The sequence below is a fragment of the Strix aluco genome, chromosome 2, assembly GCF_031877795.1.
Source record: "Strix aluco isolate bStrAlu1 chromosome 2, bStrAlu1.hap1, whole genome shotgun sequence".
Classification (NCBI taxonomy): domain Eukaryota; kingdom Metazoa; phylum Chordata; class Aves; order Strigiformes; family Strigidae; genus Strix; species Strix aluco.
The window spans coordinates 116,763,377-116,776,809 of record NC_133932.1 but is presented as its reverse complement, the minus strand read 5'-3'; the positions used below and the strand labels follow the sequence as shown (position 1 = coordinate 116,776,809).

Genomic DNA, 13,433 nt, shown 5'->3' with positions numbered 1-13,433 from the left:
TGTGGGAGCTGTCTGCCAGGACAAGGTAAAGCACAGTGATCACAGATGCATATGGCTGGGACAGTAACAAGGATGGGTTTTGCCTGAACAATGAGGACTTCAATCCCAGAATCAGGTTTAGTAGTTGTTAAAATGAACTTGTGCTGGGAAGTACTGTAGCTGTTACTGGAAAACCAAAAGAGGAGGGTGTGATGCTTTTTGCTTTAAAACAATAAATACGACAGTTTAGATAATGTTCTAAACTTTTTTTGCACCACAGAGGATATTTTGTAGACAATTTAAAAAGCACAACAATTTTAGAACTGCACAATGAAGTTTTATAAGACATAGCTGAGGAACTTCAGCTTTGTACATAATTCAAACATGTACAATAAGAGAAAAATAACAGGAATGTAAGTTTGTACTTATTTCCAGAAAATATTCATTTGACAAACAATGTTCCAAGAGTAAATAAACCTTGTAATGCAATTACTTAAGAACAAATGCACATCAAGCTACTGCAGTCCTATACATTGTACTTCAGCCGTCAACAGCCAATTCATCTGCTCTGTAGCCAGGACACTTCATTTACAACATGTGTAACAGCACACAGATTGCAAGATGCACAAAGCAAAGTACGTAAGATAAAATGTTACAAAACGCTTGTCAAAATAAAATACATATGCAAGTCATCCCTAGTATTTACAACACATAGTTTTAAATTAGAGATCGTTCAGAAGGCATCTCCTACAAATGCCACACATAAAAAAAGCAGAAAGGCAGTCAAAGAAAGGTACTGTGTTAGTTATGGCTAAAGACCTTTGGCTCCAAAACTCCGTTATAATTATTTTCAAAAGACAACTAAAACGTGGAACATTTGAGTAGTCTGTCTTTGAACTCCGTTATTACACTGACCACTAAAACTCAATGTGAAATTCAGCATGGCAAGAGCCACTTGTAAAACAATCTTATTATTTTATACATCAAATGCTCTGAGTTAGATGCAATTATGGTTTGGCATTTTCCTAACTCAGTGGGAACACATTTGAGGACAATTATATTTTACTGCATCTCATGCATAAAGTCTGAGGTTATCTGCTCAGCAGGCCATCGGGAAGTCTCTGGCTGTGCTTTATCTAAACGAGGCACAAATGTGCTTAGTGGTTGCCCTAGAACTTTTTATAGTTATAGTAACTTAAAGCATGCAAAAATTAGAGGAAAAGAACAGATGTGCTGTAACACCTTTCTGATCACATATAAGTTTTGTCATCAGAAGGAGGATCAGGGCAAGAGTTTTATATTTAGAACACAAACTTTTACATTTCAGTTGCAACTCTTTTTCGTAGACTCTAAAGTGAGGCTGAACCCCAAGTAAGTATTTGTCTTAACTGTTGGATAACGTAATTGTGTGTTTTCATTTAACTAGTTTAAAATATTATGGTGTAGTCTAGATCTGGCCTCTCTTGCTATATTTTATCTTAATCTGTTGCAAGGTCAGACTGCAAAGAAAGACACACAGAATATTATAAAACAACCACGTCTATATGTAGAGTATTGTACGTTAAACTGTCCTGAGTAATCTGCACCATGAAACATTTGCTTTTTATCTCTCTAAAATTCACTTCTTGCGAAAAAAACTGCTACATCCAAAACCATATGCAAACATTTCTGTTCATTTTTAGGGCTAAGGCACCAGCACTACTACATGGGATGAGCCTTCATGGGCACTGACATGTCAGACGATACATTCCAAAACCTCCTTTTTTTTTTCCAGCACTCCACAGAACCAAGCCCTGGAAGGAAGTAGGTTTTAGCAAAGACACATATGTATGCAAGCGTGGATCTCAGGTCTTCAGGTCCAGCTGGGAAAGTTTCCAGGTGAGCAACTTCAGACACTTTTTTTGCATCTAGAACAAGACTTTCAAAATCTGATTATGAAAAACATCATCTCCACTTCCACAAAACGTGCATCACTTTGGTTTGCAGGCCTGAACATGGTAAATACCCACAAAAATGGGTATGTAAGAAACACAAAAGGGTTACTTATTAAGGTGAAGGGCACACATCCACACCTGCATTTGGAAGCCTGCTCCTTGTGTTTAAATTGAGCATTTAGAATTATCTTTTTAAAAAATCTGAACCAAAATGGCTTGTTTTAAACATCAAAAGAAAAATATAACCCAGCCATCTTTTTTCATTGACTTTCCCATGCATTTTCTTTAAGCTGGATCGTTGAATATGTCAGTGCATATTTCCAGTTCTTAAGTGTTTCAGGTCATCTTCCATCGCTATGGGAAAGCACAAGCAATGAAGTTCACTATGCAGTGAACAGTTCAGCTGAGCATCACCAGACTCTGCATTATTGCTGAGCTATATACACAAGGCATTTGAAATGTACAGTTGTCAAAAGATGTCATTTAAAATGAAAACTACAAACCTGGGCTTTGCAGAAGTTGCCACAAAGTTATCAAATCACAAAATCTAGCGACTAGTGGGCTTCACAACACTGATGATAAATAAAAATATGGAGGTAACAATAGTAGTAGGAACAAATACATGTTTAAAATAAGGCTTTTTTACATTGTTAAGATGCCTGGCCTCTAGCCCCTTGTTTGTTCTTCATATATTACAGATTCATGACAAAGCTGACTGTGTACATTTTCAAATATCGTTGGATCTATCCTTATCATCAGATAATGCCCCTTATCAGCAGCATAGGATAAAATATTGTAAAGACATTCATAGCAAATCAGTTCTGAAACACATGGAGTCTTTCTTTCCTTCCATATTACCAGCAGTCTTGTCATCCTTAATGAGAGCTATCAAGCAGAAATTATCAGTGCTGCAAATATCAAGATCCTGTTTCTTCCTGGTGGCTTTTTAAAAGTTATTCTCCCAAATCAACTTCATGTCATAGGCAAATCATGGCAATGCAAATCACATACTGCATATGCTGGCCAGAGCTGACTTTAATCAAGTCAGGTTCTTCTCCTTACAATACAGACTGACGACTCCGAGACAAAAATCCATCTCTGGTCCACACAATTTCTCTGTACCTTCCAGCAAGGATGTCTCTTTCTTTGTGAAGAAATAATTGGTCAAAACCCATTGTCAATTGACCCATGTATAAGAAGCATGGATCCAGACCATTTCAATATATTTACATTACCATTCATCCATTTTCTAAGTCAAGCTATATGAATACAAAGCCTGAGAACTATGTAATGTAGCCAGCAGTCAGCACATACTGTCTTAACTCTGACTTTGTACATTCACATTATCTCCATTAGAAAATAAAAAAATACTTTTTACACAGAGAAATAAGCATACTGGAAATATAAAGAAGCATCTCCCAGGCAAAGAAGTGCACAAAAAGTGATATAAAAGCCCTATACAGAAGAGCATACATGCATGCAGTATATTGCTGTGACTGAAAGTAATCAATCTGAGATGCCCTGGGCTCTTCCTGTTCCCACTTGTGTGCAATAAATGCACATATCTTTATAGTCCATTCACACTCTGTTCATGTTTCTATATGACAGAATAAAATTTCCCTGTTCCAATCTGGAATACAGTAAGGCCTTGTGGGACGTTCTCCTGCCATTTGGCAATTTAATAGAAAAAGACAGGAAGGATTAGGATCCACTAAATTCTGCAACAGCTGGTTAATCACATGGGATGTCTCCACCTGATTTTAATGGGTGGTCTCTGCTCAGTGCTCCAAAACGAAGGAGAAAACTCTCCTAAGATTCTTTGCTGATATACCCCTAGGGAAAATTCCTCCCTATCTTAAATTTGGCCATCAATATAAGGTTAAGCAAAATGAAATGTTACAATGACCTGCATGATTCCATCACTACTTCAACACAACTAAGAAACAGAGATCAAATACTGCTGCTTCAGAGTAACAGCAAGTGTTTGTCAGAAGGGAAGAAGACTGCTCTTCATCAGCAATGCTCACACTTGGCAACATTGACTTCAGAGCAGTCTTGAGCAACTTCATTCTTCTACTAGACAGAGGTTGTATTTCTGGCTCAAGGGAGCCCAAGGTTTTCCTTCCAAAACTGGAGATTCACTGGGCTCAAATAAGCTTAACCATGTCTCCAAGGTCCTTCTCTGGAGTAAGACTCCCTCTGTGCTGATGGCCTTTCCCAGGTCCTTGGCCTCTCACTTTTTAAAGGGGGTGAGTTTGTTGAAGGTATGCCAGAAGAGGGATGGCTTCCGCTTGGGTTCTGCCAGGGCAAAAACCTGCTGCTGCGGGATACTGGTAGGCACAGTGATGTGGCGCTGATGAATAGGATGCAGGCTTTGGTGTGGAGGAGGCACAGGACACCCGTTATAGCTTACACCTGCAAAAGGAACAGTTTAAGAAAGCGTATGAGTCAGCTCGCAGAGCAACCAATACTGGGAAAATTTAAGCACAGGACCATGGGACAAATTCAATGGTCAGTAAAGCCAGTATGAATTTTGCCATGATCTTGAATGGAAGCACTACTAAAGGTTACCTTTTCTGATGTCAGACTTCTTAACTGATGCATTGATTTGGCTTCAGAAGAGAATAATACCAGTAAAAATAACATTACAGAATTACAAAAAATAAGCAGCAATTTCACACAGCCTGGCTATATTGTTTGCACAAGTAAATTCTGGTATTTCAAAGAAATGACTTAAGACAGTAGATACTCATATTTTAGTCAATTCTCAGAATAAGGCTGGATAAAATATTGCTACCAATAAAAATGTTATTTCTTCAATTTGGAAAATATTTTTCCAGGTTAATGTTCTCAGACTTTGACCTTTGTGCGTTCTGAACATAATCTCCTGATCACAATTTTCAGCCACTCCCCTGAAAATCTGGACAGGTTTTATAGGTATCTGGTAATTGATAAAGAGAAAATGCTTTAATAATATTAATCCTAGGGACCAGAGGACTAGCTAACATCAACTCCTTCACTCCTAAATTCAGACTTGATCTGGTCCCACTTGCTCAATTTATTCTTGCAACACAATATAGAGATTTACCCAAATTTGACTTCAAGATGGAAAAGGACAAAATCACAATAGGAATAAAAAAGCTGTTTCCAGAGAAACACATTTCTAGTCCATCCTTCCTTCTAGTCTAGGACAGAAGGAAGCCATTTTGAGTGTGTTATCATAAATACAGCAACACGTGGCTTGCAAAAAGAACTTCAGAATATTTTAAACAAAGCACAGAATTGCTAAAGAAGAAGATGCTGTTTGAGTAAAAGCAAAGGAGGGAATCAATAACCCTCATTTCTAATTTAATCTCTGCATGCACTTTCTTACATTCTTAAATAAACTGTCTTATCTCTTGAGTTTCTTCTCTAATAAAGAGAATACTGACTTGCCTGTCTGAAGGAGACTGGGGAGCTGATTTAGTAGACAGTTTACAAAGGCATTGAAATTTGATATTAAAATACAGGTTAATGGAAATTTTTTGAACTCCATGTAAACCATGAAAATTTTTTAAAAGACTGAAGAACTCAACCATAGTCAGACTGTGCTATTTCCTAACATAAAGAACACTGGAACACAGGAAGGATGTAAAGCAATTCTGAACACCCACCTTTAATTTTTCCATGCCTTGACTTACGAGCGTTCTGCATGGCTTGTTTCTTCTGGTTTTCTGAGATTTCCATTCCTATGTCAAAGTGTAAATTAGGGCACTGGTATAAAAATACTGCATGTAATCCCTGATTACATGAAATTAATAAGTAAACTATATTTTAAACCATTTTTAGTAAATCTTAATAGCAATATACCTGAACTTTTTAGAAGTATGTTTTACTTTGTCATATAAATTTAATTTTTCACTGGGATAACAATATGAACATTAATTTGCCTGTAGATTACTGGGAAAAGCTGCTTTCCAGTTCTTGCAAATGGCAATCACTGGGGAACTAACCACACAAAAAGTTCTTTTTATAAATAAGTCCAGATAACAAGAGATGAAAAAAAAAAGTGTAAATTAACACTTCTGAAAGCTAAACGCCACCAAGTAATAGATCACAAATGCAGAATCTGTTTCTTTTTTCACTCACTCTGAGCTAACTTGGGGTAACAAATTGAAGTCACTGGTACTGCAGGAGTATAAATTTGGGTATCTTTCTCTCCACTGAGAGGAGACAGTATCACATAATCTGCCAGGCACTGAAGCAGCCTGTGATGTGGTTGTGGCTGCATCAGACTGGGACTGGATCACTCACTCCGGTTTCTCATGTACTTGTTTGCATACTTGTATGACTTACATGATGCTATAGTATGTGGTCAACCCTGTGCTATTTACTGTCACGTGACAGGTGTATGACTGATCTGTGCTGAGTACAGAGATGCCCGACATCTGCTATGAACAGTGACACCAGTGACTGGTGTCATGTGGAGCCCGTGTACAGGCACTCCAGTTTCCTCTCCCTGTGTACAACACAGTAGACATCATACACTGATATGTTACATTTGCACCAGGAGAAAAGAGGGTGCAAATGCTGTCACTCATTTCACTCATATGCACATAAAGAGCACAGAAGTTGTGATTCAAAGTCAGAATGAAGTGTCTGGTTTGGTTCCACTTTGCATCTTCCTGCACTTCTCTATACTTTTAAAATTCCCTTTACTTTTTTAGCCTGAACTAAAGTTATAACTATGTAGCAACTAGAAGTTATTACAAATCAACCTATTAACTACAATACAACAGCAGTTAGCCATAATTTTGGGGTAGCAGTTTATTTTATTCTGCAGGGTTTTTTTCCTTTATAGAAACAAGGAAACAGATTTAAAAAAAAAGAAAGCAATTTCATCAACAGAGATCAGACCACTTTCTTAGGGTTACTATTAGTGGTTTGGAGAATGAGTTTCTGGCTGTGGCCTCTTCTTCCCATATATTCATATAAGCTAAGAAAAGCTAGGTATGGTTTGGGAGACAGTGACTCACACCAAAGTGTCTTTGAAAATAGAAGTAAAATGCCATTTGCAGTTCTGAATTGGAAGACTATGTATTTGTTCTCTGAGTGGTTAGATTAGAGGCTTTGTGTGAAGTCCAGCAAGATAGCTTACAAAATCAACAAGATAAATTTAAACCTGAGGTTGAGAATACTGGCGCCTTTCCACTGGTTTTGGCTAAAGGAAATGTTCAATTATGCCACAAAAGTGAAATTTTAGAAAAGAAGCAGTCTTCTGGGTAATGGAGAAAACATCCAAGCCACTGTGACTCACAAGACCAGATGAACATGAGCTATTACAATTCAACTACCTTTCCTCTAGTTCACGATACCTGTGCCAGAACAGGTACATCGGAATAATGAGTTACAACATTTGAAAAGCAAGTTTCTGGAAGGCTGGATGTTACATGGGCAGAAAAGACTGCATGTGCCTATGTGCCATTATTAAAAATACAGTTTCTCGTTATACTGAATCTTCTTCACTATATTGCACAGTACCTGAAAAGCAGCAAGCGTGATGGACCCTCCCTTGCAATCCCTGCACTCAGCACCATGGGAATTTGTGACCCAGCCCTAAATAAGGGTTAGTGCTGTAATGATAAATCTCTTCGCTGCCACTGCCACCACTGTTGAATGTCTACCCTTTTGAATATCATATGTTGATTTTCATGAGGTCCCAGTAGAATAAATAATGACATTTAGGGCTGTAGCTGCTACACCTTTGCAGTTGCCTTATGCTCAGGGATTTCTGCAGCAGTGTCCCTTCAAAGAAATGGTAAACCTCACTGCCTGCACAAGACAGACCAGCTGCTGCCCAGGGCAAGCACTAGTGTAAGCCTCAGAAGCATCCTGACATACAGCATTTAGCCCACTCAACATATTCTCCTGCTGCTCCATAAAGCTACCGCTGCAGGAGGAGGTGTAGATACAGATTTGAAGAGCTCAGGAACGCTCCTCAGAAACGATGGGAATGGAAAATGTTCACAATTTTATCTTCTTTTGCTCAGTCCTGCTCAAAAAGTGCAGAAGCTGTGATTTATTCTATATTGTCCTTCCATAGACTGTGCTACTGTTCTCACTGCATGGTGGAGTGGAGGCTTTCTGCAACTTTGTTCTAAGAGTGATTGTTTGGACACTCATCATTAGATCCTCTGCACTGCTTTATTACTTTCTGATCACCTTCACCCTTTTGCAATATCCACTTTATTTTAGAGTTCTGCTTAGGTGAATTAGAAAAGCAGCCACCACCCATCCCCATGAGCTCAAGGTGACTGAACAAGCTCTACACAGAGTAACTTGTGAAAGCCATCAGTGTGGTGCTCAACATGATCATAATGTCACACCATGATGTTCAGCACAGGACAAGAGTTGGTTTTGAAAAGTTTAGCTGTGGCTGCTTCATTGTCTACTCTGGACTTGAGATAATTGGGGTTAATTGCAAGTTGGTGCAATGGGGAAGAGTTAAAACTGTTACAGAGTGTGAACTCGTAAACTTGAAAGTATTTTCTTCAGCTTATGGACTATCTACCATACATATGGAGGAGGCCATATTTTTGTCATACTTAAAACAGATCAATCAAGAGAAAGCCACTAAGATCAAAAGGTTTACATTTGTAATCTAAGGGTTATTCCTGTCTTCCTATTCTTCTGTCTAGGTGTTTTAAGTGAACATGCAATATGAGATTTGGCATTTTAATAATTTCTGAGTTATATCATCCACTTCACTGCACTTCCAATTTTAACCTGCTGTCATCCAAAGCCTAAGCCTGAAGAGTGTTATAACAAGGCGAAGTTCTCATGCAGTCAACACACACAAATGCACTAATATTTTCATTACTTCTTTAGGAACATTTAAGAGAGTTTTATTTTTCTTGTTACTGTTGCTGTCTTCTTTGTGTATGTTTTGCCAATGAAATTTTGCTGGAGCTTTTGTCACTGATCTTAAAGGAAGCATGAAACTATGCAATAAAAAAATTTAAGTAACAATTCTAAATGTACATTCACACAGAAGACACTGTCCTTAGAGTGTCCCACAGGCTGTGGGTCTAAAGCTGATCCTAGGATTTGCTACCTTTTTCCCTGCTCACTCAAGGTTAGGCTGAACACCTCAATAGGTTTCTCTTACACAGCCAAAGGTCATGTCAGGTAAGAAAGAGACACCAGTCCCAGAAGGCAGAGTGCACATCTGCACAAAGCATAAAGTGGTGTAAAAGCAAGAATATCCCCCTTTGTTTTTACCACCTGTTAGAGAGGAAATCCTTCCACTCACCCATTTCCTTGTCTTCCTGAACTCTTCTCCTTTCACTTTCACACGCTTCCATCCATCTCTTTTTATCCTCCTGTTTTTTTGCACAGAATAAATGAATCTCTTCTGTTGCTCTGTTTATTATCTTAAAGGCATTCTTGACATTAATGTTAAAGTCTTTGTCTCTGCCATCTTCAGTGTCCACAATTTCCATCTCATCCATGTCAATACGATCCTTATAATACAAGATGTCCCTTCTCAGTAAGTCCTTCTTACAGAACACAAGCTGATGGTCAAAAAGGAAGAAAGTCCTCTGCTGGCTTTTGCCTTGCTTTGATATTTTGGTCAGTTCTCCTGAGTGGATTAGTTCTGAGCTTCTTGCTAACACATCTGGTCCCTAAGAAGATATATATATATGTATGCAGTAAGCAAATAATATTTTAAGATCTTGCTGTGTGACTAAACAGTCTCATTTTATAATCAAGTCTTAAGTTAATTCTTTTTTTTTTGCATTTTTGTTATTAGATTTGAAAATGTCATAGCATGTAGATAATCTCATACAGGCAAACTCAATGAATGTGGTTCTGCTCTACTTTATTTCTGCATAAATCACGACAAAACTCATTGAAGTCAGAGAAGCAGGTTCAAGTTCTGACAGAACTACCAAAAATCCAAAGGAGATTCTATAGATAAGCATTTTTTAAAAATCCATTTTTGTCGTCTCAAAGACAAGCGTCCATGTTAATACATGCTGCTCTTCCTGATTTATAAACAAGGTAATCAGTAACAGAATCACTGCAAATAAGCAACTGGACTTTTAACTGAGCAATGACCAGTTGAAAAGTAGACACCATAAACTACCTACTATGCAGAAAGACATATCCTGTAGAGGACATGAAGTACTGTACCTTTGCTCAGGAAAGGGACAGGCTGACACTTACCTCCCAGTCTACGATAGAGACTTGCCAACATGCAATCTTGTCTATGCTTTCAAGTCTTCGTTTTCGCTCATTGATCAGGCACGCTACATTCTTCATAGCCTCATATGCAGCTTTTATGTTGTTATAATCACTGTGAAATGTAGGCACTTTTCAAAGATCACTTATGCAATGGATATGATGCAATCACAAACTGTGACACAGTGCTTGAAGGATTAGTCCGCATTATCCATTTATCCCTCTACTCAGGGTAAAGTAAGAGAAACCTGATTCTCAGATATCCTGAACCTCACATAGTACTCTACAATTCAGTGCTTGCTGTACTGCTAAGCTTTGTCCAGAAGCAAATTATTAAAATGGTGGAAGGAGGCAGAGGATGTAGATTAATGAATTGCAACTCTGTCTCTACTGAAAACAATGGTAGAACTCCCATTGACCTCAGTGATACCTACATTTCACCAAAGGAATTTGTTTTTTAAGCAAGATTTTAGTGGGATTTTATGGGGAGGGGCATTTCTTTAATCGTGATTAACAACTGCATTTTCTCCTTCTTGTTCCCAATGGCTGGGTCAATGAACGCAATGAGAGAATGCTATGTGGGCAGAAAAAATACCAAAAGCAACCTCAAAGCGGGTGAGTGAGAGACCCAAGAACTAAAGAGAGGAATTAAAGGAAACAATGATGACCAAGTGGCCTGTTTTTGTGGAACAAGTGTGTGAGAGCCAATACCTTTCCCTGCCTGCTCCAGGTCAAATGCAAGCCTCCTGTCCTTTCACTGCTCTGCTCCCCTCCTTCTTTCCCTGACCTCTCCAAATGCTTATGGATCTCCACAGCCTGTAGGCAGGTTTTCATTCCCCTTTGAATAGCATCCATCACTCCTTCACCTTTTTCAAGTGGAGTGTCAGAGAAGAGAGAAGGAAAGAGACATATTTCCTGCCTTAAGAGTCCCAGCAGAGCAGCTGCCTTCCCTCCTTTATCAGAACGCCTCTTGCAGAAAAGGAAGCCAGAGGCAGAAAACAGCAGAAGCCAGAAATAAATCCTGCAAAGGGGTCAACCTCACTGTCCTTTTTATCTGCTTCTGTCTCAGTTCCTATTTTCATCAGCTGCTGCTGATGGATGCACTTCTCTTCTAAATCTGCAGGTTACTCTCCTCTATATCTATTGTAAACTCTTTTCTGCTGTGCTGTATACAAAAAGTGAGATTAACAATAACAGGATCCCACTAACGTCAGGGAGATGTCCCACAGGGTGACCGCATGATATCCACACTGCTACTCTTGCCCTTCCTTATCTCAGTTCCTTCTTTCTCTGTTGGTGTGTATGTTATTCCACACTTGCTGCATAACCTGTGGCCTTCACACCAGGCTGTGCATATCGGATCTTCCAACTTATTTTGAAAACAAAACAAAAAAGCTACCAAAAAACTCCGTTGGCTGGAGCTTTAGCAAGGCTCCATGTGGGAGTAGGCCTGCCTGTCTGTACAGCACCTCTGTACACTGGGCACCTGTCTGTGCTTGCAGGCATCTCTGGATGCTGTGCCACAGAAGAGGAAAACAGGCACTATGGGTGGAAGGTGTCAAGACCTTGCTGTCACTTCATCTGCAGGTTTAACAGCTCACAGAACAATCTCTCTAAAATCAGTAGCAGTGAAAGAGATACCCGTGTTAGTAATTGTTATTGCAGGACTTCCCAGGTAGCCACAGAACTGAATGGAGGCATTTCACATCTGAATGTCAGTTCTTCACATCCCCTATATTTTGCCCCTGGCAAAAATCCCGTGGTCTCCAAGAGGAGTTTTGTCAAGGTTAAAGAGAGACTTTGTCTCTCTTTGGGCAAGGAAGCATTGCCTCAGGCTGCATTTGGACTTTGAGCTCAGGGGGTCATAGTGGAACATTTTTCTTGCAGTTGTGTAAGGTAAAAAGGCAGACATGTAAAGATAAAATCTTAATTTAGTCAAAGATTTAATCAGCTCAGGGGTATACTAGAAAGGCTAATAACTTGTAACTTCAATTGTTTATCCCAGCTGAAAATCGAATATCTGGACTTCACTGCAAACAAAAGCAACGTTTATTACTAGTAAGTTTCTAAAAAAACATTACCTCCAAAGTTGCTCAGATTGTGTTCTTTTCTAAGGCTCTCTTTAACTTTTCCTATGTCCACAACATTTATGCAGCTTCCCCCTTTCTTCTGCGGATTTCCTTCTCCTTCACTTCTTTGACACTCTGGCTTTTTTTCACTCTGATTTACACATCCCTCTCTGCATCCTATTTCAGCACCTTCTTCCTTTCCTTCTCACTCTTTCACTTATTCCTCATTCTGTCTTGCATCCCGTCAGTCCCCTGTGCTGCATTTTCAGATACTGCCTTTGTTAATCTTTGTGATAATTCCAAGATGCCCACCTAGTAAGGAGCTGCTGTCTATAGTGGTGAATGGGAGTTTTGTTCCTGATCTCAAAAGCCTTAGTATTGCGTCACCCAGAAAGCTTGAGTAATTAGGTGTTATTACTATCGTAAGATTTGGTTTTTTCATTCTCTCACCTGTGCTCCTGAGTGGTGTATTTGAGCAATTCTGCAAGCTGCAGAGGGTATTTGCAGATTTTCTGAACAGGCGTGAGAAGAAAACCATCAATGGCAATGTCAATCATCTGCTGAAGCAAGCGACAGGCCTCAAAGAAGTGACGGTATTTGCCCTGTTTCATTAGTTTGGAAAGTTCAATGCAGGCACCAGGATGATTGTTACAATACTCTGAATAAATAGCAAAGCCTTCTTGCTATTGGAAAAAAAAAAAAAAAGGTCAAAGCTTTAACTAAAGTATTTGTCTATAAAGAGGAAAGACATTTTTGTAACATCTATTATATCTAATTAGATTAATTAATCCGTTTCCTATATTGTTTCCAGCCCAATCAGCCTTGAAACTATGCAGAAACCTACTCTGTAACTGTCAAAACTATGTACCTTCTTTGTAAGAACACAGAAATAGAGACCTCCATTGAGTCAGGATAATCAAACCCACTTTAAGAAGTACTTTTCTTTGGGGAAGACAGAGGCTCAGCAAGTGTTTATCATGAACTCACAGCCTCTTTCCCCACCACCTTCTTTCTTTATTTCCTTTAGGAAGTTTTTGCATGCCCAACATGAGTTACTGCAAATAGTCCAGCTCATCTGCGATCACTACAGTTTTGAAAAGAAACTTAAAATTGTGTACAAAGTTCATGCTTGGTAAAGATAAGGAGGAATCTAAACCATTTAAATTATTCTTTAATTGTAAATTATTTTACATTCTAAAATGCTATCTATACATAGTCCAGTATTTGA

At 38.8% G+C, this 13,433-nt stretch overlaps 1 protein-coding gene across 5 annotated transcripts in view; it reads right to left on the bottom strand.

Annotated features, from left to right (window-relative positions):
• Positions 1–294: 294 nt before the first annotated feature.
• Positions 295–13,433, bottom strand: part of SPATA13 (spermatogenesis associated 13) — a 160,819-nt gene continuing 147,680 nt past the window's right edge. For all 5 annotated transcript variants that reach the window (XM_074815996.1, XM_074815994.1, XM_074815995.1 and 2 more), the window contains 5 exons: positions 12,656–12,888; positions 10,122–10,251; positions 9,205–9,577; positions 5,567–5,641; positions 295–4,328 (listed from right to left, as the gene is read on the bottom strand). In XM_074815996.1, coding sequence (XP_074672097.1) covers positions 4,147–4,328; positions 5,567–5,641; positions 9,205–9,577; positions 10,122–10,251; positions 12,656–12,888 — 993 coding nt within the window. In that variant the 3' untranslated portion in view covers positions 295–4,146. The remainder of the gene's footprint in view (positions 4,329–5,566; positions 5,642–9,204; positions 9,578–10,121; positions 10,252–12,655; positions 12,889–13,433) is intronic.